General features: G+C 40.8%; 1 protein-coding gene across 2 annotated transcripts in view; it reads left to right on the top strand.

Annotated features, from left to right (window-relative positions):
* The window catches only part of RASA3 (RAS p21 protein activator 3), a 131743-nt gene that overhangs the window by 82599 nt on the left and 27801 nt on the right, over nucleotides 1-21343 (top strand). For both annotated transcript variants that reach the window (XM_074535908.1, XM_005487990.4), the window contains exons 6-7: nucleotides 15449-15529; nucleotides 18219-18291. In XM_074535908.1, the coding sequence (XP_074392009.1) occupies nucleotides 15449-15529; nucleotides 18219-18291 (154 nt within the window). The remainder of the gene's footprint in view (nucleotides 1-15448; nucleotides 15530-18218; nucleotides 18292-21343) is intronic.

Consider the following 21343-nt stretch of genomic DNA (forward strand, 5'->3'; position numbering starts at 1 on the left):
TGTAATTAAAGACTCAAATGTAAGTCTTAAGCCATTCTGTTTTAGCAGCAAATGCTGCTGTGTCGATAATGTGACAGTACTTCCTGTTTTACACAGAGTATGCACAGACTGGGATTATAAATGGAGGCAAATTATTCAAGCATAAATCCTAATGGTAAATTATTTTATTTCTAAATGTGCTGGAGGTCAGTGTTAGGGTGCTTCAGGGGCATTAGAGAACATTCCTATAGTGCCAATGTTTGTAAAAGGTGTGTGGATTTTGAGAACTGTGAATTGTTATCACCTTCAGTAGGCTGTCAGTGCCCCAAATGTCTGCAGTTTTTACTTCACTGATGTCCTTTAATGATGATCAGCTGGAAGAGTTGAATTACATTTGAGATAGGGCCCCAGGAAAAACCAGCTAGCTGTGTTGCAATGTGACCTATATCAAAAGGTTCTTCCCTCTGGAGTACAAGGTGTTTCACATAATACAGGGGTGAGCTTGCACCCTGTTTCATTCTGAATGACTCTTGGGATTTCTACAGCTTCTGTGGCAGGCACCATCCAAAACCAGTGGAGGAGTTTCTAAAGGAACAATGTGATGAGGCACAAATATTACAGTTGTCTCTGCAAATTTTTTATCTGTTGCTCCAAGAGCAGCACTTGCCAACATGATATTTAAGTAGCAGAATGGAGCTAGGGACAGACATCAAGGTAGGATAGAAATAGGGGAAGCTGAAGGGTAGAGAGGAAGTTGCAGGGCCCCAAGTGTTGAGGTTGGACGATTTCTTTTTTGTTGTGCTTCTCTGTTTTTTTTCAGATAGAAGGAAAGTAGAGACATGGTACACAATACCTAGGAAATACTTGTCATTAACTTCATTGTTCACAGAAGGACTTGTTGAGAGGATGTTATTGCAAAAAGTCGTACAGTGGATGTGGCAATAATGAGAAAGTATCTCTTACCCTACGCCATCTGGAATCATGTTTGTGCTTCTGGGCGCATTATTGTACTGAGAATGCAACTAGTTATGTGCTATGACTGAGTACTTTCCAGAATCCACAGTGCTAAAATCACCTGGTGTCAACTGTATGTCCCCCCCTCCCCAACTTGTCTGTCTTGGTGTAAACCTTTGACTTGGATGCCATTTTTTGGAATTTCAGTAAAAGTCAGTTGTGGAAAAACTCAACTATTTTGCCAATTATATATTTGTAACGTAAAAAGCACTTGTGAGTCAGATTAAAAATCTTTCAGTACACAATGATAATACCACTTTGAAACCTGTCATTTTCACTGTCCCATTCCTTTCTGCCATACAAGGTAGGTTGCTAATTTATCTAATAGTTTTGTTCTTATAAATCCTAAGAAAAAAGGGAAATTCTCTGAAAGAAATTGCAGTGAGCACAGAAATTGTCAAGGATGCTATGCTTTTGGAGGCAGTAATGTCTGCAATTAATTTGAACTTATTTTACTGTTGACTTGCTTCCAAGCTGATGATTTTGTAATAATTTCATACAAGCTTCAAACAGAGGCAGCAATTCAGCTGGGCTGTATCCAGCTGCAGATGTACTTGCTGTGTATGGTTTTACCCTTTTAGTTATTTGACAGTCTCTGCTGATTTGTCCAGTTTTATGCCCCACCAGCCCAAACATCATGTTTGTAAAAGGTGGCACAGTGTGACAGCAGACTCACTATTTATGTGCTTTTCAGTCAGAAGCTGCTGAGAACTGCTGTGTGCAGCCCTTTCCTCCCTAGGGACATCCTGGGGTGCTTTCTTCTCTGCACAGCCATTGAGTTTAATAAAATTAGTAGAACTGGAGTATCTTTCAAAATCTCTACCACTTATTCAAATTCTGTGGAAAACGCCAACTGATTAAAAAAAAATCGTCAGCAGGAGATTGATTGACAAATACAGACAGAAAGCATTTTCTCTTAAGCTTCTCTCTTTAGGAGACTGGGCTAAAAAGCATGCTGTTAAACTCAGAAGTGTTCATGGAACAGCTACAGGAAAAATAGAGGAACTGGTAAATATGTCTTAGAGTGAGTGACTGCTGGATTTATGCAAGAAAAACTTTGATGACACCAAGCTGGGGAGGAGTGTTGATCTGGAGGGTAGGAGGGCTCTGCAGAGAGACCTGGACAGGCTGGATCCATGGGCTGAATTCAATGATATAAGCCACACCTTGAGTGCTGTGTCCAGTTCTGGGCTCCTCAGCTTAGGAAGGACCTTGAGGTGCTGGAGTGTGCCCAGAGGAGGGCAGTGAAGCTGATGAAGGCTCTGGAGAGCACATCCTGTGAGGAGCGGCTGAGGGAGCTGGGGGTGTTCAGCCTGGGAGGAGGAGGCTCAGAGGGGACCTTCTCACTCCCTACAAACACCTGAAAGGAGGCTGTGGCCAGGTGGGGATTGGCTTTTCCTCCCAGACAACAAGTGACAGGACAAGAGGACATAGTCTTAAGCTGTGCCAGGGGAGGATTAAGCTGGATATTAGGAAGAAATTCTTCACAGAAAGGATGATTGGGCATTGGAAAAGGTTTCCCAGGGAGGTGGTGGAGTCACCATCCCTGGAGGCGTTTAAGAAAAGACTGGATTTGGCACTGAGTGCAATGGTCTAATTGGCAGGGTGGTGTTAGGTGGTAGGTTGGACTTGATGATCTCCGAGGTCTTTTTCAACCTAGCTGATCCTGTGAAATCTCAGTATGCACCTTATTTAGAAGAGTCCTTCTGAATGTATGGTTACTTATTCCTACTGTGAGTGATAACCAATGTTTGGAAGCTCAAGAGACTAGTGGGAAACACGTAGTAAAACCATTGGGGGTGGGGAGTTTGTTTGTTTGTTTGTTTTTTGTCGTGATCATTAATGAGCAAACAATTTCATGTGGAAAATTTTGGGGATATTTTAATAGTTGCGATTCCTTTGAGTTAAGCCTTGATTGCTCTTCAGAAATGTGCTCTCAAGATGAAGTAATCATGAACTTGTTGCACAAATTTAGTAGGTGTGAGCTTTCATCACTGTCTCAAAAGAGACCAGAATGTGATCCCAGAGATCCCTTTTCATCCCAAACTATGAGGATAAACGAACATCAGTATAAATTCTTTCTGCAATAATTGGAATGAAAAAGCTGCTGTGGGCTTCTAATTACAGCTGGTTGTATCAACATGCCTATCTGACTTTGCCCTAATTTGCATCTTGTTTTTCTCTAAGATGAAGTGACAAGCCACAAAAAACTTCAATAAAGAGCACTTTACATTGCTTTTCATCTCTAGAGGCTTTGTGCTGAGGCTTTTTTTCACCACTTGGTGAAGCACATTCTTCATTGGATGGGATGTCATAGGTTTTAACTAAACCTATGACATGACCAACCTTTCAGAGTAGAAAGTCAAATGGGACAGTGTGCCAGGGGAAATTGTTTACAATTTGTGTAATGCTTTGTTCCTGGTAGGGGCTACCAGGTTTACCATTCAGATGTGCTTTTGTTGTGCAGGTAATCACAGCTGGTGCCTTTTCCTGTCAAACAGGTCAAAGGGATTTTGTCTTCCATTGGAAGTCTGTGGTTTCCTCTCCAGACACCTTCTGGGTTTTGCTCCATAGGTCTTTTCCTAACGTCTTAAAACTTGTGGAGAGTCTTAAGAGCCTGGTGCTTCACAGTTGTAGCATCGCAGAGGATGATTAAGGAGGTTTCACTGCTAGTGGAAGATCTTGTCTGCAGGACCTACTTGCTTTGGTGTTGCTACAGAATGGCCACAAAATGTCCTTCATGGAATTTCTGTATTACATTCATAGTTTGATCCTTCAGGCACAGAACACTATTGCACATCTCCTTGTAGGACCAGAGGAATTATTCAAATTAGGCAAGTCACCATCCTGTGACAGCTGTTTTTGAAATAAATGGTTTATGAATCCTGTTTGATCTCTTCTTTTGCCAAGTCAGGGACATTGGTAAGAGTTTTTCACTGAATTTCATAGGAAAGTGTATTGCGAAATGGACATTTTGATCCTTATGATGCTTGTGCTTCTTTGATGGGGCTTTGAGCAGCTTGCTTTAGTGAAGGGCATCCTTGCCCATTGCACAGGAGTTGGAACTTCATGATCATTAAGGACTCCCCAACCCAAACTATTCTATGAATATATCTATCTGCACTTTTCATTTCAGGTAAATGAAGGTTAACAAGCCTGATCAATTTGATTTACTAAAGAAGACTCTCCACAGACTTGGTGTATCTGGTTTAAATTGAATGTTTCTGGTTTGAGTTAGCTTTCGTTCTTTAAAATAAAGGGCAGGTTCTGAGGATATAATGCCTTAATTTCCATATTAAATACTGTGTGCTTTTTGGTTTTTGCCTCCTGTGTTTGATTACTGCATTGTCCATAATTACAATGAGATACATTGACATCTTTTTAGATATGTAAATCCTGACAGAATCAAGTTATTAATATTATTTTGTGAATTGTAGTTGGAGAGCATTTTTATGTTCACTGTGACACAATTTGTATAACTTTAGCCCAATTCTCTTATCACAGCAGATTCAGTGTATCAGCATTACTTTAGAACTTAGTTGGCAACATAACTGCCATTGGGTCTCGGCAGGGCTAATGAATCAACTTAATTTGAATTCCATTTTGAAAGTATTGCAAAATGTAGCAAAGATCACTACCCTTTAATAATAACTATTGTTAATCAAGATCCCAGGTTGTCTGATGATTTACGTAAACGTAATCAAGAGTTTTTCTGAGTTGTTTCAAGTTGAATTTTTTAAAGCATTAAAGGTTCTGCTTACCTCAGGTGTGCCAAGGCATTCTTATTGCAGGGGACTGTAGCCTCTGTGAAGTGTTTGGAGGCACCTTTGATTGCTTTCTAGTTCCACAGGTAATTACTTCTTTTCTTTATAAATTACAAGCTATTTTTGTGTTGCTTTCACTTAGAAAGGTGTATTTCTTACTACACCTAATTAAACTTTGTTAGTACATCTAATTAAACACATGGTGTGAAAACCTATATGGAAGAGTATTCAAGAATTTATTTAGTAGAGAAATCAGTATACTTGGACTGGGTAGGGATGAGAAGAAGCTGGCTGGGTTTACATTCTGTTGGTGCTACAGCTTTCATTAAACCATCTCATTCCCTTGTGTTCCCTTCCTGTGCCTCCCCCATCACGCAAAAGGTGCTTCTCAGCTGATGCATTCTCTTGGCCCAAGAGTTGTGTGTTGTTGGGCCCTGTGGTTCAAATGTGTCATGGCATGTGATTTAGATGCTGTTTTCCAATCTGCTGTGCTTCATGTTCTCCCAGTTGTTCCAGGTATTTGGCAGTTCAGGTCACTCCCCAGCATGTCTAAATTTTTATTTAAAATACTACTGTCTATGGCCAGCCTGGGATATCTGTTTGACATGACCATACTCAGCACTTGGGAGGAAACTCTTGCTCACCAGCTAGGTAGCAAAGCTCTAGGATGGGCTGCTTCTGTTTCTCTCTTTTGTTTCTCAGAGTTTAATACCCCCACTCTTGCAACCCACACCTACCCACTCCCCACCAGGGTGCCTATTTCCTTCTCTCTGTCATGAATTCTTTAAAGCTTCTGCTTTTAGCCTTTTCCTTACCTTTTACTTCATAATCAGATTCCTTCCAGTAGACTCAGAAGCTTTTGGGTGATTTCTTTAACTTTTACTCTGCCATGTATCACACTGTCTTAGGGATGAGTGTCAGTTATTCCTGATTATAATAGCTTCCTGATTGTAAGGTATTCCTTACTAGCATAGCTTCTTCATTTTGTCTTCCTTCTTGTCATATGAGTATCAAACATCTACTAGTTGCAGATGCTTCTGGCCTCTGCTGGCTGGTGGAGGGGAGAAGTCAGGACATGTTCCTGCAGCTTGTTTGGTTTGCTTACATGCTCATGTATGTACACAGTGACATGCAAGTGCTGTCTGAAAGGAGAGATTGTGCTGTGTGCCCACAGCTCCTTCCTGGGAGCAGGTTAACCTTGGACAGGTCTCAAGTCAGAAATCACTGCAGTTTTCTTCCCATAACACCTGTATTTCTCATACAGAGCACTGAGACAAGTATGCCTTTCCAAGCAAATAAAAATGACATGGGAGATTTTTGTGCCATGGTCTGGCTTCATTATTTAGCCATTACAGCCTTTCTGCCTCTCACTCCCATGGTGCCTTTTGGTTTTCTTTCTTTTCTTATCAGCCTGTACAGACAGGATCTCATTGCCTCCATTTAGGATTGCCACAGGCAGCTCAGCTAAAGCTGCTGACTGGGCTCTAATCATTTGCTGTGAATTGTAATTGTTGCTGTTTTGTGCTTCACTCCTTTTGCATTTCTCACCATGCTGCATTAACACGAGCGCTTCTGCAACTGCCTCGATATGTTGACCCGTTCCTTGGCTTCCTGCCATACTACATGAAATTCAAATTTCTTCACTTGCCCCTGCAAGAATCAATATAGTACCATCATTAAGCATATTCCATTACAATTTTTATATACTACTTGCTTTGCTTTAACTGATACTTGCATCTTTTGTCTTCTCTGAATATCAGCATGTACTAGAAATAACTTCTGCCTGCTTAGCCTTTCTCTTTTCTCTCCTGTTGTTAAGTTCTTGTTCCCTGTTAATAGCTGGGGTTGCCAGTCTGAGACCAAGGCAGAAGGAAATGATGATGTCAGTGCCAGGAATAGTCACTAAATCAGTGTAGAGCAAAATTTCAGTGAGCCTGTATCTCTGCTTAAAGCCTCAGGGCACGTTGTAGAGGATAATTTAGCCATTTTTTAGTATTGACATAACTGAAGAGTTTTCTGAAGAGGCTTTTAGGAAGCTCCTGTAATTGGCTCATAAACTGGCTTTAACTACTAATGGATTAACTCCTTGTGGGAGCAGGTTGGCTGTCACCCATGTTTTAGTCTGCTCTCTTTAGTACAGAGTACAGATGGTACTCTGTGTGCTTTTAAAGGTCTTTCTAGAGTGGGTATTGGAAGGCAATTGAGATGGTTTGAGTTGTAGTATGGAGGACAGTTCCCATATTAATAGTGGAAAAAAAGTCTATTTTTAAACTTCTAAGAAATGTAGATGTTTAATGACATGAGAAGTTTGCAGTTTATTTGAAGTAATACTGGTTTTAGGGATGCGTATGTGTTGACAGTATTTATTCCTTCTATTTAATGAAGTAGGGGTTTTTGCATTGGATGTAGTTTTACTCTAATATCTCTAATAGGGTTTGGTAGAATGGGGAAGTAGGGGCTGTGCTCGTTAGCTTTCACTTGTTATTTAAAATATAAACATATAAAATATGTTATTTGTTGGCTTTGTATGAGTATTTGTCCCTGTTTTTCTATAAAATATCTTCAGTAAAATACCTGGGAAAGAAATTTTTGCTTGATCTAAGACACTAGCAGTTAATTCCTTTTCCTTTGCTCTTTCAGAAGGAAATCACCATAGCCAGCCTTGTGTTAACAAGAGTTGTGTGTGTGTGACAGAAATTTTGTGCTTAAGACCAAAAGCTAATCTGCATGCTGCATGGAGCTGCAAAAATAGTTGTAGGTCAGCTTGGGAAGGAATCTGTTCAGGGTAACACAGGTTTAAGAACATGTTTAAATTTGTTGGACTATGGTGATTTTCAACTTAACTGGAAATGAGGAAGAAAAAGTAGTGCTTACATGGGGTTGCAGCTGTAATCTCAGTTTCAAGGTTTCCATTGAGCTTTTGTCATTGAGGCTTTGGAGAGTATTCTCAAAGGAAAAAAACCAAAACAGTTGCCTGCACAGACTATTCCTCTGATGTCCTTAAGGTTGAACAAAATGGGAGTGGTTTTGAGTGTATAAATATATTTTGTATATAAATGTTTCAGAGTCAGTGCCTCAAATACTGTAAGAGTCTTTATTCTAAGGGAATACACATTGAGTAAATTGCTGGTCCAGGTGAAGTGCCATTTGTCTGAATGAGGCAGGGTTTCATTTAGTGCCACAGATCTTTGTGGCAGAATGAGCTGCCACATGAAGGCGAAAATAGCTCCAGTTAACTGTTAATCCTCTCAAATGTTAAGGAGATGGCACGTGTTTATTTTTGCTTTATAAGACAGAACTTGTTTGTTCACCAAAATAAACTCAAAAGGAGGGAGGGTATTATCCAGACAAGATAGCGTACTGCTGGAGTTCCTCAAATTTTCCTGGAGGGGCAGTGAGAGTGGTGGGAGGCTAGACTGGAGACCAGCAGTGTGGATGAGGACTGGATAGAAACTCTGGTTTCAATTTTCCTGGAGAGATGAAATAATGTAATGGGAAAATGTCTTAAAATCATTATGGTAAAGCAAGTACTGATGTATTTTGTTCAGCATGGCTTTATCTTCTTGGACATTGTTCCATCCTTTCCTTTCCCTGGTTCGTTCTACCATGGTGGCATGGTCAGTGGTCACCAGACACTACCCAGTGCTGGAACATTTTCTGTCTGTGTGGGACATAACTTGAAGGTGAACCAGGGCACATCATTGTAGGCAATTCCCAGGATGTGAGAACTGCTGTCAGAGGAAACTGGTCTGTTCCCAGTACAAAACAACATTCAGGTGAGAAGAATAGTAGGAAATCTTGTTTTGGTACAAATAGATCACTTCCAAAAGTCAAGGAATAGAGACTTTTGAAATAATCTTTTACTGGAGTTCACTTACTGGGAGTGGGCATGATCCTTTGGCCTCAGATGATCATCCAGAGGACAAGGACTTGATTCAGTATGTGTATTCCATATTCTTAGCCTCCTCACTCCCTGGGGACATGGACAAGTTAAAGTCATAGTGTGAATTGGTAAGAAATTTTGAGAGGGTTGGGACGTAATAATTCTAGTAGTTTTGATGATAAAGGCAGAGTGGAATTAAAAACCAGGATTGAGAAAACAGTAAGAAATTTTGTCTTACTCCAGAAGAAACTGGCCACTTCATCAACCTCTTGACAAAAAAGGGTTGTGTGTGTATGTTAAATCCTCAGTGGACATCCAGTAGATTACTTTGTGGAAGTGCAGGACTTGTCTGAAGGTGCACAAACAGATGGAGCATTTGGTCAGACTCAGCCCAGGATGCTGACTTTGAGTAACTCATGAGGACATGAAGAATGATGAGAGCAGTCATACAGTGACACACTCTCCTGGCCTCTGAATATCTATGATTCAGGGAATTTCTGAGCTAGACATGGCACCTTTCTGCTTATTAATGGTGAATGTACTTTGTCTGAATTACATTCAGACAAACCCCTCTGAAACATGTGAGTATAACTGGTTTATTAAGGCTGTAATAACAGGAATAAGAAGGAGGCCTGGCAATAATTCTGCTTGCAGTGGAAGGTGTCAGTCAGTTCTCTGGTCTGAGAGCTGCTGCCATGTGCCCACCCAGGTGTGCCAAGGTGCACATGGAAGTCCATCATGCAGCCTTACAGCAAAGTTCCTCCTAAACCACTGGGAATGAGAAGGGAGCTCAGCTTGTGGTGCAAAGCTGCACCAAAAGAAAAGAGCATTCAGGAATGATCTGAATATTGCAAGGAAGGGACACCACCTCTTTGCTGTTAGACAAAAAGACTGGACTGTTCTATTATGAAGTTACAGAGTAATAGCTTTATTTTATGCTCCATGAGAAGTCCAGTCACAAGGAGAGAGTATTTAGAGGTGTTCTGTTACCTCTACAAGACAAAGTACTCAGGATAGTGCATATGTTACAAGATGACTCTAGTGAGTAGAAAAGAAAAATTGGGAAGGAGAAAAAGAGAGTGAGAGAGCTAGAGAGACTGAAGAAGCTAAGTCATATACCCAGCTCTGGGAAATGTACTTTATCAAGCAAGTACTTAGCATAAGCCAAAGATGCATTGTTTTGATGTTAGTTCTGACAAATCTACCACAAGTTTGCTTTTAAGTTGGTATTTGTCTGGTCAGGCTTACCTCACAAAGTACTGAGTGTTCAAGTAATCATTAGATCACTAGAGCAAGCAGGGAGGAAGTCTCTTGTCTTTAAAATGATGCAGAGCAGAACCTGAGAACCTGAGTATGGCCAAAAAATGTTCATATGAGGTGGAATGAAGTCTCAAGATAAAGAAATGAAAGAGAGGTGGAACAAGTGAAGGCTGGAAATAGAGGAATGATAAGATAGATGAGCAGACTTGCTAAGTATCTATATTGATCTCAGAAACCAAGCAATTAAAATATATGGTGCAGTAATAGAAAGCAATTGTATTGAAAAAATGATGCATTTATTTTCTCTTGAGAAATCACAGTGAGAAAACTGTCTGATTTGAGAAGGAGAATGGGAATGGTGTGCTGGTCCCCACTCTAAGCTGAAAGTGGGGAAACAACTGTGCCTGAGTTGGTAGACTGAAGTGATTTATTCTGGAAAAACAGTAAATACCCATATGAGTTTTAAGAGCAGCAGTGTCCCTTCTGGTTTCTTTTTTTGGTCTGTTTTTGCCTTGGCTGTCCATTCTGACACACAAGGAGGCTGATGACACATGTGCATCTTGAACTAATCACAAAGCCTGTAATTTCTAAGCAATTTTGGGAGTTCCTGGGCAGGAGCATGGAATGCCTGTGGGCTTGGATCATTCTGATGTTGCTCACCTGTGTTAAGGCTGATTTTGAGTATGTTTGTGTAAGGGCTGTTGCCAGTGCTGAGTTGGCAACCCAGAGGAAATGCCTGTACTGTCAGATATGAGCTACTCAGTCTTTGTTGAAAAATCTCTTTTTTTTTCAAGACTTTCTGCTCCTGCCACCCTCTCAGCTTCTGTAGACACAAGGTCATGTTTATGATATGTTTAGGTTTTTGAGGTTTTCTCTTACCCACTGGGAATTTTCCATAGCTTATTTACTCTTCTGAAGGTTTGGTCATGAACCATATTGAAAACTGAACTGCCTTGTTTCTTGAAACCTATTAATTTTATAAACCACAAGCAAAATACAGTGAGGCAGCTGCATTGAGAGTTTTCTCCTATGACCCAGCACTAACCTTAGCTCTGCCCAGCCAGGCAAGCTGTGAGGGATGGCTCATTCTGCCCCAGCTGGGCTCCAGACAGCTAATGGTGAGAAATCACCAGTTGGGTAGACAAGATTCTGGCAGCCACCAGACATTTTTTTTTCTCTGAGGTCTGATGGGTTGACTTGTAATTCTTGAATAATTTTGATTGTCAGGGCTCTTTTTCATTATTCCAGTACATGTAAGTTAAGTTTATTCTGCAGATGACTAGAGCAGGGGCATTTTATTTTTACTGGCTTTGTTCACTCCTTCCCCACTATGCCCCTCTTTCCCAAGATCATACCTTTATTACACTTTTTTTTTCTTTTTCATCTAATCCAGATATGAACTGTCATTCTAAGTAATGTGATGGCCTTGTGGCATAGTTGAGATTCCATTTTATTGTCTCTGAGAAGCTGACATTTTGTTCTAGCTCTTTCCTTGCTTGCCAAGTAAAGCCAGTGTTTTGTACAAGGCTGGGAGAGAGGAGCAGTAATTGACTTAGCAACTTTCCCATGACTGAAGAAAATGGCTGTAACGAAAGCAGCCCTGGCATTACAGTATCCTGTAGCTAAGGAGAGTGTTCTAACATGAGTCAAACAGACCTGTGCATTGTTGAATTTTATTGTTTCCTCTCATAATGCTTTATAAGAAACAAGAACCAGAATGATTGTCTCTCCAAACACAGCCTTCCTTCCTCAGAATCCTAAGTCTTCAGTCTTTTGACTGATTTCTTCAATATTCTTAAACAATAACTGCTTTTAAATTACCTGAAAGGCTTGTGATACAGTCTGTTGGTATCTGTTTCCTGTTTTCCCACATTTTGTTTCTCTCAAGGTTGCTTTTGCTTTTCTTATTCCAGAAGCACACAAAGAAGCATCTTACTCTTAAGTCATCATGACTGCACAAGAACATCTGTGTATTTTGTTTTATTCTTTTTTTGTTTTGTTTTTGCTTTTCCCCCAGAGAACAGAACAAGTACCCTACTGTGTAAAATGCCCCTCTAGTCTAGCCTAGTACTGATGCTCTCTGGTGAGTGATACTTCAAGTGTTGTGATTGCTCCAGTGTTGCACCCTTCCTGATCACCAATTTGGGATTTCCTGAGCTGAAGGAGGCTTCTGGACCATTAAGCTGTAATAGCTGCCTACAAACCTCTACTCCATGAGTTTCTGTAGTGCTGATTTTAATCCGCATATTCTTTCAGCCTTCACAACACTGTGTGGCAATAAATTTTGCAATTTCATTGTGTAGAAAAAGTACTTCCTTTTGTTTATTTTTAAACCTTCTGTCTGGTAATTTCATTATGTGCCCCTTAGTTCTTATTTTGTGAGGAAATGTTCTTCACACCATTCATGATTTTGTAAGCTGTTTGTGGATGGATAACTTCTGTTTTCTGAGCTGGAGAGTACAGCCCTGGGAGAGCTATGGGTGGTTAGAAGCCATCTGTTGTTCTTCTCCATGTGTTCTGGAGAGCACACACAATTCAAATTGTAGGTGCCCATTGATTTACATTTGTGTTCTCTCCAAGCAGCTGGTGATACTGCTTGCCTTTTTAACAATTGCTGATGATGGATGTGATAACACAGGACTACCCACAATAAAAATCTTCAATTCTTCTATGTGGCAATATTAGAATAGATCCTGTCATTGTACACGTGTACAGTTAGGATATACATATTTTTTGTTTGGATGAGTTCACACTTTTCATCATTCAAGTTCATCTGTGATGTTTTTTATTTTCTGTTTTGATTGTGTAGTGATTTGCAAACTCTGTATGTCCTCAAGTGTAGATTATGCTCTCTCTAGGATCACTTTCTATTTTCTACACACTCTGGAAAGAAGTGGTTTTACTAAAACAGGAGTCATAGTCTCTCTGGCCACATGCTCTGACTGTTTAAATTTCACATAGTTCGTCTCTTATGGATGAGAGCTTGCTTGGAATCCATTCATCAGCAGCAGAAAATTGGCAGATTGCTATGAAGTCATTGAGTTACTATTTCATTTTAAGGAGCTTCCAGACTGCTTTAAGGAAGCACTGGAACACAGGAGTTTGGTTTGACACTGACATTTGGTGTACAATTGTTCTGTTAGATAGCAATGTGTTCACGCCGCATCTGCAATCCTCAAAGAATTACCAGTAGTCCTGCTGTGGCTCACTAGCCAAGTGTTTCTGCTGTGAATGTGGTCCTGTGGTCCTACTAGAGCAAAGACCCCTGGAAGGAAACTGGTCTGTCCTTTACTTGTAAGAAAATCAAGCTGCACCTGCCTCTCCATAAAAACTTTCTGCTGGTGCTTACTGGATTTTCCCTCCTGCACTGACAGATACTCTGTCAGAAGGCTACAGTGTAAAATTACATGTTCTTTCTGTTCACATCTGCTCATTTTAAATTTAAAAAGTGGCATTTCCCTTACAATTTTGAGTATTTGTATTACTACATGTGCAAAAAAAAAGCTTATTCTACGCTTATTCTGTAAGGTAAGCTAGGTGAATTTGGAGTAGGATCTTGCAAGCAGGCATCTGGTCTATTTATGAGGCCTCTGAGAGATGTGGAGCTGTCAAATTTATGTGTTTTTCATGGGTACCTCCTGCCTATGTGGAGCAGCATCAAGGGATGGTGGAAGAAACTAAGTCATCTCAAATGGCACTGTATGCATTGCATTGAGGCAGCCAAATCATGTGTTCTGTGTGTTGTTTGATGCTGAGGGTTCCTGAAGCTTACACCATGGATTTCCAGCTGGTGCTGGGATAGAATTTGTGGCTTGAATTTCACTGTTTGTGTTGTAGCACTCTGTAATATCAGATATGTGCCTAAACTAGGTGGCTTCGGAGGCTTCTAAATTCTGTCTCTGTGGATGGTGAACTTGTAGTGAAATAATAGAAGTCCAGAGATAAAAGCAGCATGTGGCCTGTGCAATCTAGGCTTTTCCTAACTCTCTCCGCTATTTTGATCCATTATTCCACTTCCATGTCCAGAAAACAGAACAGAATTTTGTACTAGTGTTAGTGAATTTTTGTACTAGTGTTAGTTAGCAATGAGGAGTCATCTAGATGAGGGCTGTGCAATTGGGAAGCTTGTAAGTTGGTGCGTTGCTGAGGGCTGTCTGTATTGAAAGACAGCTACCTAGCCTTCATTCTAAGGGGCCATGGGTAGGACAATTCAGCTAGGAATGTAATGTATAATTTCAGCTACCTGTGTGTGCCCCTTAGTGTGGTGTTCAGTCTTCTTCTACTTGTAGTGCTGTCTGAACCTGTCTAGGTTGTGCCTTCTCTGGTACAAAAATTATTCATTTATTGATGCAGAATATTACTTATTTTCTCCTTTTATGGAGGGTAAGTAATAACAGGCCTGTAGTTAAACTGTAATTAAAGTCTACACTATATGTAACCATATAACTTGCCTTGTGGATGAAATTGTGGAGCACTGTCCGTTACTGAATTTTTCTCTATTGCTCACCCTTACATTCTTTTACATTGAAATTGCCATCACTGAAAACAGTAAAATGGCTATTACTTTGCATGTGATGTTATAGCACTCAGAATTTTGCATGATACTTCACTTTGCAATGATGGTACTGCTCACTTGCCCAGGGAGCTTCGTGGTTTGTCTTCACTGAAACTTTCCAGTGAAAATTGTGCAAATACATCAGCCCAGCAGGTTACCTGTTGGAAGCAGAACTTGTTGCTGGAGGGAGAGTTCTGGAAACTGGCTTGTCTGTCTGTGTTTCCAGCTGGTGCTGCATTCCTCAGTAGGTTTTAACTTCTGAAACATGCAGCATTTTTTCAGTTTTTGGGGGTAGTTGTGTTGGGTTTTTTCTACTTCTTTTTTTCTTCCCCAAAGAGATGTTGAAATGAGAGTGCAGAATTGCAGCTTTCCCACCATTGTGTGCAGCAAACCCCAGTTTGTTCCATTTTTTCCCTCCAATGTCTCTGTTACTACTTGAGTGCAGAGCTGCTGAATATTTAGGATGGCTGTGTTATATGTCCTGGTCTGTAATTAACACAACTTTATAAATAAGCCCATGCCAAATTTTGCAAAAGCACTGAGGTCTTCATGAATGTTATTTTGAGAAATTATTTAGCTGCTTCTGGGATCTGTCTGTGTGGGTTTTTTCTTATATTTCTCTTACAGAATAAATTCTGGTTATGTACTTTGGTGAATAAATTGTCACAGAATTTTAAAGTGCTGACAGCTCCCATCTTGACAGCAGACTCCTACTTCATGAACCTTAAATTGCTGTGCTTGCATAATAAAAATCCTTTGAGTTAAGGCTTTGCAGTAATTTAACAGTATTTTTGACCCTTATTAAAGTTAGTATTTAAGAACAGAATGTGTTGTCAAGTTCAAGTATAAATTAAATGTTTCTGCTTAGTGACATTTCAATTCCCTAGTGTAAAGTGTTGTGAAAAAAACCCTATGAACATGCTTCAGTTTTCTTTTCCCTCCAGCTTCTTTCCATTAAAATAATGTATTTGTCTTCATTTTCTTCTTTTCTAGAGTTTTGGAGTGCCAAGGGCTGCCCATTGTGAACGGGCAATGTGATCCCTATGCCACTGTTACCTTAGCAGGACCCTCCAGGCAAGTATTGCACATTCAAGGGCTTCCCTTTTATAAGGGTGGTTTCTGTTTTCTTTGTCTATTAGAAATTTGCTTTCTCCTATGGACAGCTGGGAGTATTTAGACACTGCTAGAATATGTTAAATGTTGGGGTGGGTGTGTGTATGAGCTACTGAATTATGCTGGAGTAAGTGATATGAGACTTGTTTCAGTTTTGATTTATGTAAAGATCTGAATAATTTGAATATCCCAGAGTATATAATTTGTGGTTAGTCTTAATTTATGCATCTTCTCACCTCACAGTTGGAGGCCAGTTTTTGAGCAAATTCATTGCCTAATTTTGGGCAGGGTGGAAGAGAAATGTGAATACATCAACATCTTGCCGAGTATGCACGTTTGCATGTGAATATTTAAGAGTGTCTTCACTTTCAAGGTGTGACAAATTAATATGTATGTTAAAAACCCTCAATGGCTCAGTCCTGTAATTTGATATATGCAGACATAATATCATGGATAAAATTTGGAATGAGGTTTTAGTGATGAGATTCTGCATGATACTCTTCAGTTCAAATTTGGGATTCAATTTTCCCATCTGTTATGAAAATTTTCTGTGCTGTTGGATGTTGCTGGTTTTTCTGCTTATCTAGTCATCTTTTATGTCTGTGTCATTTTAGAAACAAAACAGCTCTGCTGTGACCTCAAAGAATCAAATTTGGTGGCATGGGTTATTAATGATGTTTTACAACAATTTGTTGCAAATACTATAAATAAGAAGCATTTTTGACAAATATTTACCTTGCATGTAGAGAAGTCTTTGAGCATGTCTGTATTCTGCATCTTTGTCTAGGTGTGTTTTGCCTTATCTCCATTAATGGAATTGTGTATTTGACTTGTGCAATTCATTTTAAGGCTGTAACTTGTTTGAAATGACTGGCTGGGTGTCTATTATTGAAACAGTAAGGAGGCTGATTGACTAACTCTTAAATGTCTGAATTTACCTTTGTCTGCTTCCCTATGCCCCCAGTCTGAATAATGTGTGACTATTGATAATGTACTTCCTTCAGAATAAGGAGCCTAGCCTTATCCTATTCCTATCTGGGTTTTTGTGGGGGGAGAAAGCTTGCTTCCTATCTCCTGCAAGCAGCATGCAGCTTATTCCCATTCACTGCTTTGTAATTGCTCAATAATTGTGCTGCCTTAATCACCTCCCGTTCTACATCCTGCTTCCCAGTCCCCTCCCAGATGGGTTTATCAGTAAAGAGGCTGATTGGCAAGTGTGACTGATGAGATGGGGTTGGCAATCTGTGCTGTGTCCTGGAGGAGATTAGTGTCTCTTATCTCTCAGCTTCTCCTAGGAATAGTGGGATATTCTTAATCTGTACATCATTCTCCTCTCTGGATTTTCCAGTGCCTCTCATTTTAGAGTAGGAAAGCTGCTTTATTCAGCTGCAATTATGCAATGACAAGCATAAAAATTTCAACAAAAATGCTGTTTATTATGTGATTTGTACTTAGAGTCATCAGACTTCCTGACAGAAACTCTTTCTGTGCCTGTATTATGGATGGAAAAATATTGTATACTGGTGGACAGGCCCATTCAACTCACATGGGAAGTCTGGGAATTAGATCCAGCTCCCCTTGACCTCTGTGAAATACACAGAGTTGTCCAGTGAATATAAGCAGTTACAAGCTATCTAAGCAGCTTTGGTGATGAGAAATGAACGATAGATTCTGGGATGAAATGATTAGTAGGTCAGTTTTCCACATGGCTGATGTGCCTCTCTGTCTGCATCTGTTTTATCTATGCCTGCAGAGCTGTAGGGTAAGATTGGTGACACACAGCTTTTCTCTTGTAGGTAGTGAGAACAAATCAAGCATAGGTTCATAGCATTTGGAAGCCATCAGACAGCTGTTGGCTGGCCTGTGAGAAATGCATTGGCTGGCTTGAGCCCAGCAGTCAATGTTGTCTGTGTTCTCAAAGGCAGGCACAGGCGGATGGCACGGCCCATGGGGGATGAATGGGCACTGCAGAGCTGGGTCAGGCCTGCTGAGTGGCTGGGAGGAGGTCTGCCACATCTTATGCCTTCAGGACAATAAAAATACAGACTTTTGCTCAGCACTGGTCATAGTAATCCATCACTGTATTAACTAAGTGCTGCTGGTGCTGCAGGAAAAGGGATGCTCATACAGCAATAAAAATATTCTTACCGAAGAAACCATTCTGGATTTTTTGATTGTCACTGAAAAGCAGTGATTGATTTTTCAGACCAGAATCATAAAATATGACTCACAGAAATAGCTAGGCTAGTCTTTGTCTCCTGTGCTTTTAGATTATGAGGAATTTTTGAGTCACATCAAGACTGACTGTCCTCCAAATGTTGCTGCTCAGAGGCCTATTCTTGCCAGTTTGTACAGATAAAAGATTCTACTATGTCAACCAAGTGAAAGAATAAGGGTTCAAGGAGTTGTGTTTAAAATAGGATAACAAAATGTGATTACTGCCACTTTAGTGAACTAGGAATGCATTGAATCTCTCTCTTAAATGTGTGCAAGTGTCTGTGCCTTGCTGTGCTGGAGCCACATGGCATTCCAGTTTTATCAGATAAATCAAGTGGCTGGCTATTTCCTCCTCAGTGGCTCTCTTCTAGGATCACACTTCTATTAATGTTGTTTCTTACCCTTTTTTTTTGTTTTTGTTTCCTTAATTCAGATCAGAAGCCAAAAAGACTAAAGTTAAAAAGAAGACCAACAATCCACATTTTGATGAAGTGTTTTATTTTGAGGTTGGTATTTCAAAGGAGCGGGTGATAAGCTGAAATACTATACTGTGGATAGTTGGCACAGCATCCTGCTCCATGTTGTGCCAGCTGTCATCTTTGAAGGCTGTTTCAAAGCATGGTGTGGGGGAAAGAAGTACCAGGGCTCAGACTGGCTGTCTGCTGAAGGAGCAGTATCCTGCTTTCACCTCAGGTGCTCTGTAGGGAAAGCTTCAAGTTGGGCACTTCTGAGCAACAGGCTTTACGTTTAATCACAACTCACCCCACGAGAGTTTTGGAAAAAACACATTTAAAAATTAGTTCAAAAAACCTGAACAAACCACACATGCAGAGAAATTATATTTTTTTCTTAGTCTGTGTTTTTATAGCTGGTCCACCCTGTCTTTCCCAGTCACTGGGAGGAAGGTTATCTCCTTAGGAATACTGAAAACTGTAGAGGAAAAATACACTTAAGCTGGTTGTTCTGGCTGTCTACCAGTCTGCTGCAATACTAGTGCCTTTTCTCCAAGTGGGTAAAACCTCTATAGCTTTATTTAATACAGAGCATTTTCAACAAGTCCAGTTAAGATAAAGTATAACTTCTATGAAAGTCCTCGTTTTGGTTCCTTTTGGCAAGAGTAGCTCTAATTGTGGTGTGTCCATACATATATGTGCATGTGTTTATAATTTAGATCTCTCTTGAAACTTTTCATTTTGTCTTCTAAACTATGCGTATCATTCTGTTTTTCTCTTGGCTATCATAGTCCTGGTGTGTGCTTGACTGTTCTATTTCAGTAGACACCTCAAGGAAGTATCTGTAATTGTGAAGTTGATGGAATAAAAGCTAGAGTGGCACAGTGCAGTTGGCATGGATTGAAAAGCTCTTCCTGCTCATGTGATCTGAAAGATGCAAGCCATATTTGCTTTAGAAATTGTTGCTGCCATAGGGATGGCACCTAGGGATGTGGTTTCTGGGATCAGTTCTGGGCCACAGCCACATGAGGAAGGGAAGCTGGGGGACAGAGGAGCCATACAGGTGCTGTTGCACTGTGCAGATCTGAAATGTCGTTCTTGACATTGCTGTCTTCCCTCTCCTGCAAACCACCATCTTTGCCTAGGAGCCAGTAGTTGTACTGACCAATCAAAGTCTGGCATACCAGCAGCAACTTGCTCTTGTTGATGTAATGTGTTTGGATACAAGGAACAGATTTAGCAAGTTCCTGATTGGCAGGAGCACTTTCTGTAGTGCCTGAGGGCTGGAAGCCATGAGGGTAGGCCAGGACAGCTTTCTAAGGTGATCTTTGCTCTGCTAACACAGCCCATCTCATCCTAGGATATAGGATATAGCTCCATGCAGTGAGCTCTTGTGCCTGGTTCCTGGCTCCATGAGGCTCTGTGGAGTTGCTGGGCACAGTTAGAGGGGCAGAGGTGCTGTGAGACCAAGTGCTGAAACTGCACTGAGGTGTCTGTGTGTTCAGCCAGGATTTCAGTCCCTCACCTGGCCCAGAGCTGTGGTCTTTGGCAGTGATATGAGGGTGATGCTAAATGTAAATAAACTAAGATGGGCTTCCTTATTTTAACACAGGCAGTTCTGGAGGAGCCTGTCAGTGAAAACCTTTTAATGAGAATGTAAGACTGTAAGCCACAAAAACTTCACCTGATTCCTCATCCTTCTGTGTGCTGCAGAAACAGAAAATGTTTGGTATTTAAACACTGAACTTGGCAGGTGGTGCCATGCTGGGAGAGGAAGGAGAAAAACAAAGCATCTTCCAGCTGGAGTTGAGAGAGGGAGGGCTGGGGCTTGCTTATCCTGCCTTTATGTGAGAGCTGGGTTGTGTGCAAGTACCAGCAAAAGTAAAACCTGAACTCAAGCCCATGACACAGTTCTGCTAACTCAGAGCAAAATGAATTCTGTGCTGGTAAGAGCAGAGCTTGGGAAATGACAATCAGCCAGAGCTCTGAAAAATAAACAGCTCTGCAGACAGAGCCATCATAGATTTATGTCATTTTGGGAGTAGTTAGTACAAATCAGGCTAAACATCTTCAAGGAATAAGGTTCAGTAGAACTGCTGTGACTGGGAAATACATTCACTAATGAGGTGTGGGCAGACCTGTGGCTGGTGCATGCAAAGGAAGAGCTCCAATTCCTGTGGAGCTGAGAGATCCATGCTGTTGACAGCGGTGTCACTTTCTGCTCCTGAACAGCTTAATCAGCTTTTCTGCAGCCTGCTAGCACAGTGATTGTCCAAGCCTCCAAGGAAGAAGCTGGTCTGTAAAAGACAGTGAATGAGTGCTTTCCTTTTTACAACCAAAAAGTTACACAGACTTAATTTTCTAAGTGAAAGATAGCTTATTGTTGGTTTGGGAAATAGAAGGGCTTGTTTGAGGGGTGTGGTGAGTGAAACTTGCACCTGATAGAGCCATTTTCACCACTGCTGCAGTGTGGTGTGGAGCTGTGTGTGCAGCTACAGGAAAATGGTCTTCTTACAGGAATTCAAGAAGGAAGTGCTGGGGACCTGTTTGTAAACTTGCATGTGCTGAAAAAACCTGAGCAGCTGACAAATGGCTTGCCAGCTTTCCCAGGTGAAAGGGACAACACAGCAGAGTTATGCCCCCTTTATTGTACAGTGTTATGGGTCAGCTACTTTAGCACTGTGGACTGGAAGGTTCCTCATCTCCAGTTCTGTACAGCTATCCCTTTTGGAGTACCCCTCTTCAGCTGTGTTGATCTCCACACTAAGTAGTCATATGGGTGAACAGAGAGATATCATACATGCAGGTTCCAGCAAAACTTCTGAGAAGGTGTTCACTTAGAAGGGACATGCCATAAGTTGCACCTGTGCTACAGTTTTTGTAACAACTCCTGTGTTACAGATCGAAAGAGACTTAAAAGTTTGTTTCATTATTAAAAATTGCACCATAAACTTCACAATGGTAGTAGAAACTGTCATTTGCAGACCTGTAGGACACTCTGCAGAAACAGTGAAGTGTTTGCAAGGCTAGGGTGAGGAAACTTGTGTTTAACTGCTGAAGTTGTAGACTGCATTTAAATCCACTGCGCTCTTGGGCTTACCAGGTG

Source organism: Zonotrichia albicollis, chromosome 2 (assembly GCF_047830755.1).
Source record: "Zonotrichia albicollis isolate bZonAlb1 chromosome 2, bZonAlb1.hap1, whole genome shotgun sequence".
Taxonomy (NCBI): domain Eukaryota; kingdom Metazoa; phylum Chordata; class Aves; order Passeriformes; family Passerellidae; genus Zonotrichia; species Zonotrichia albicollis.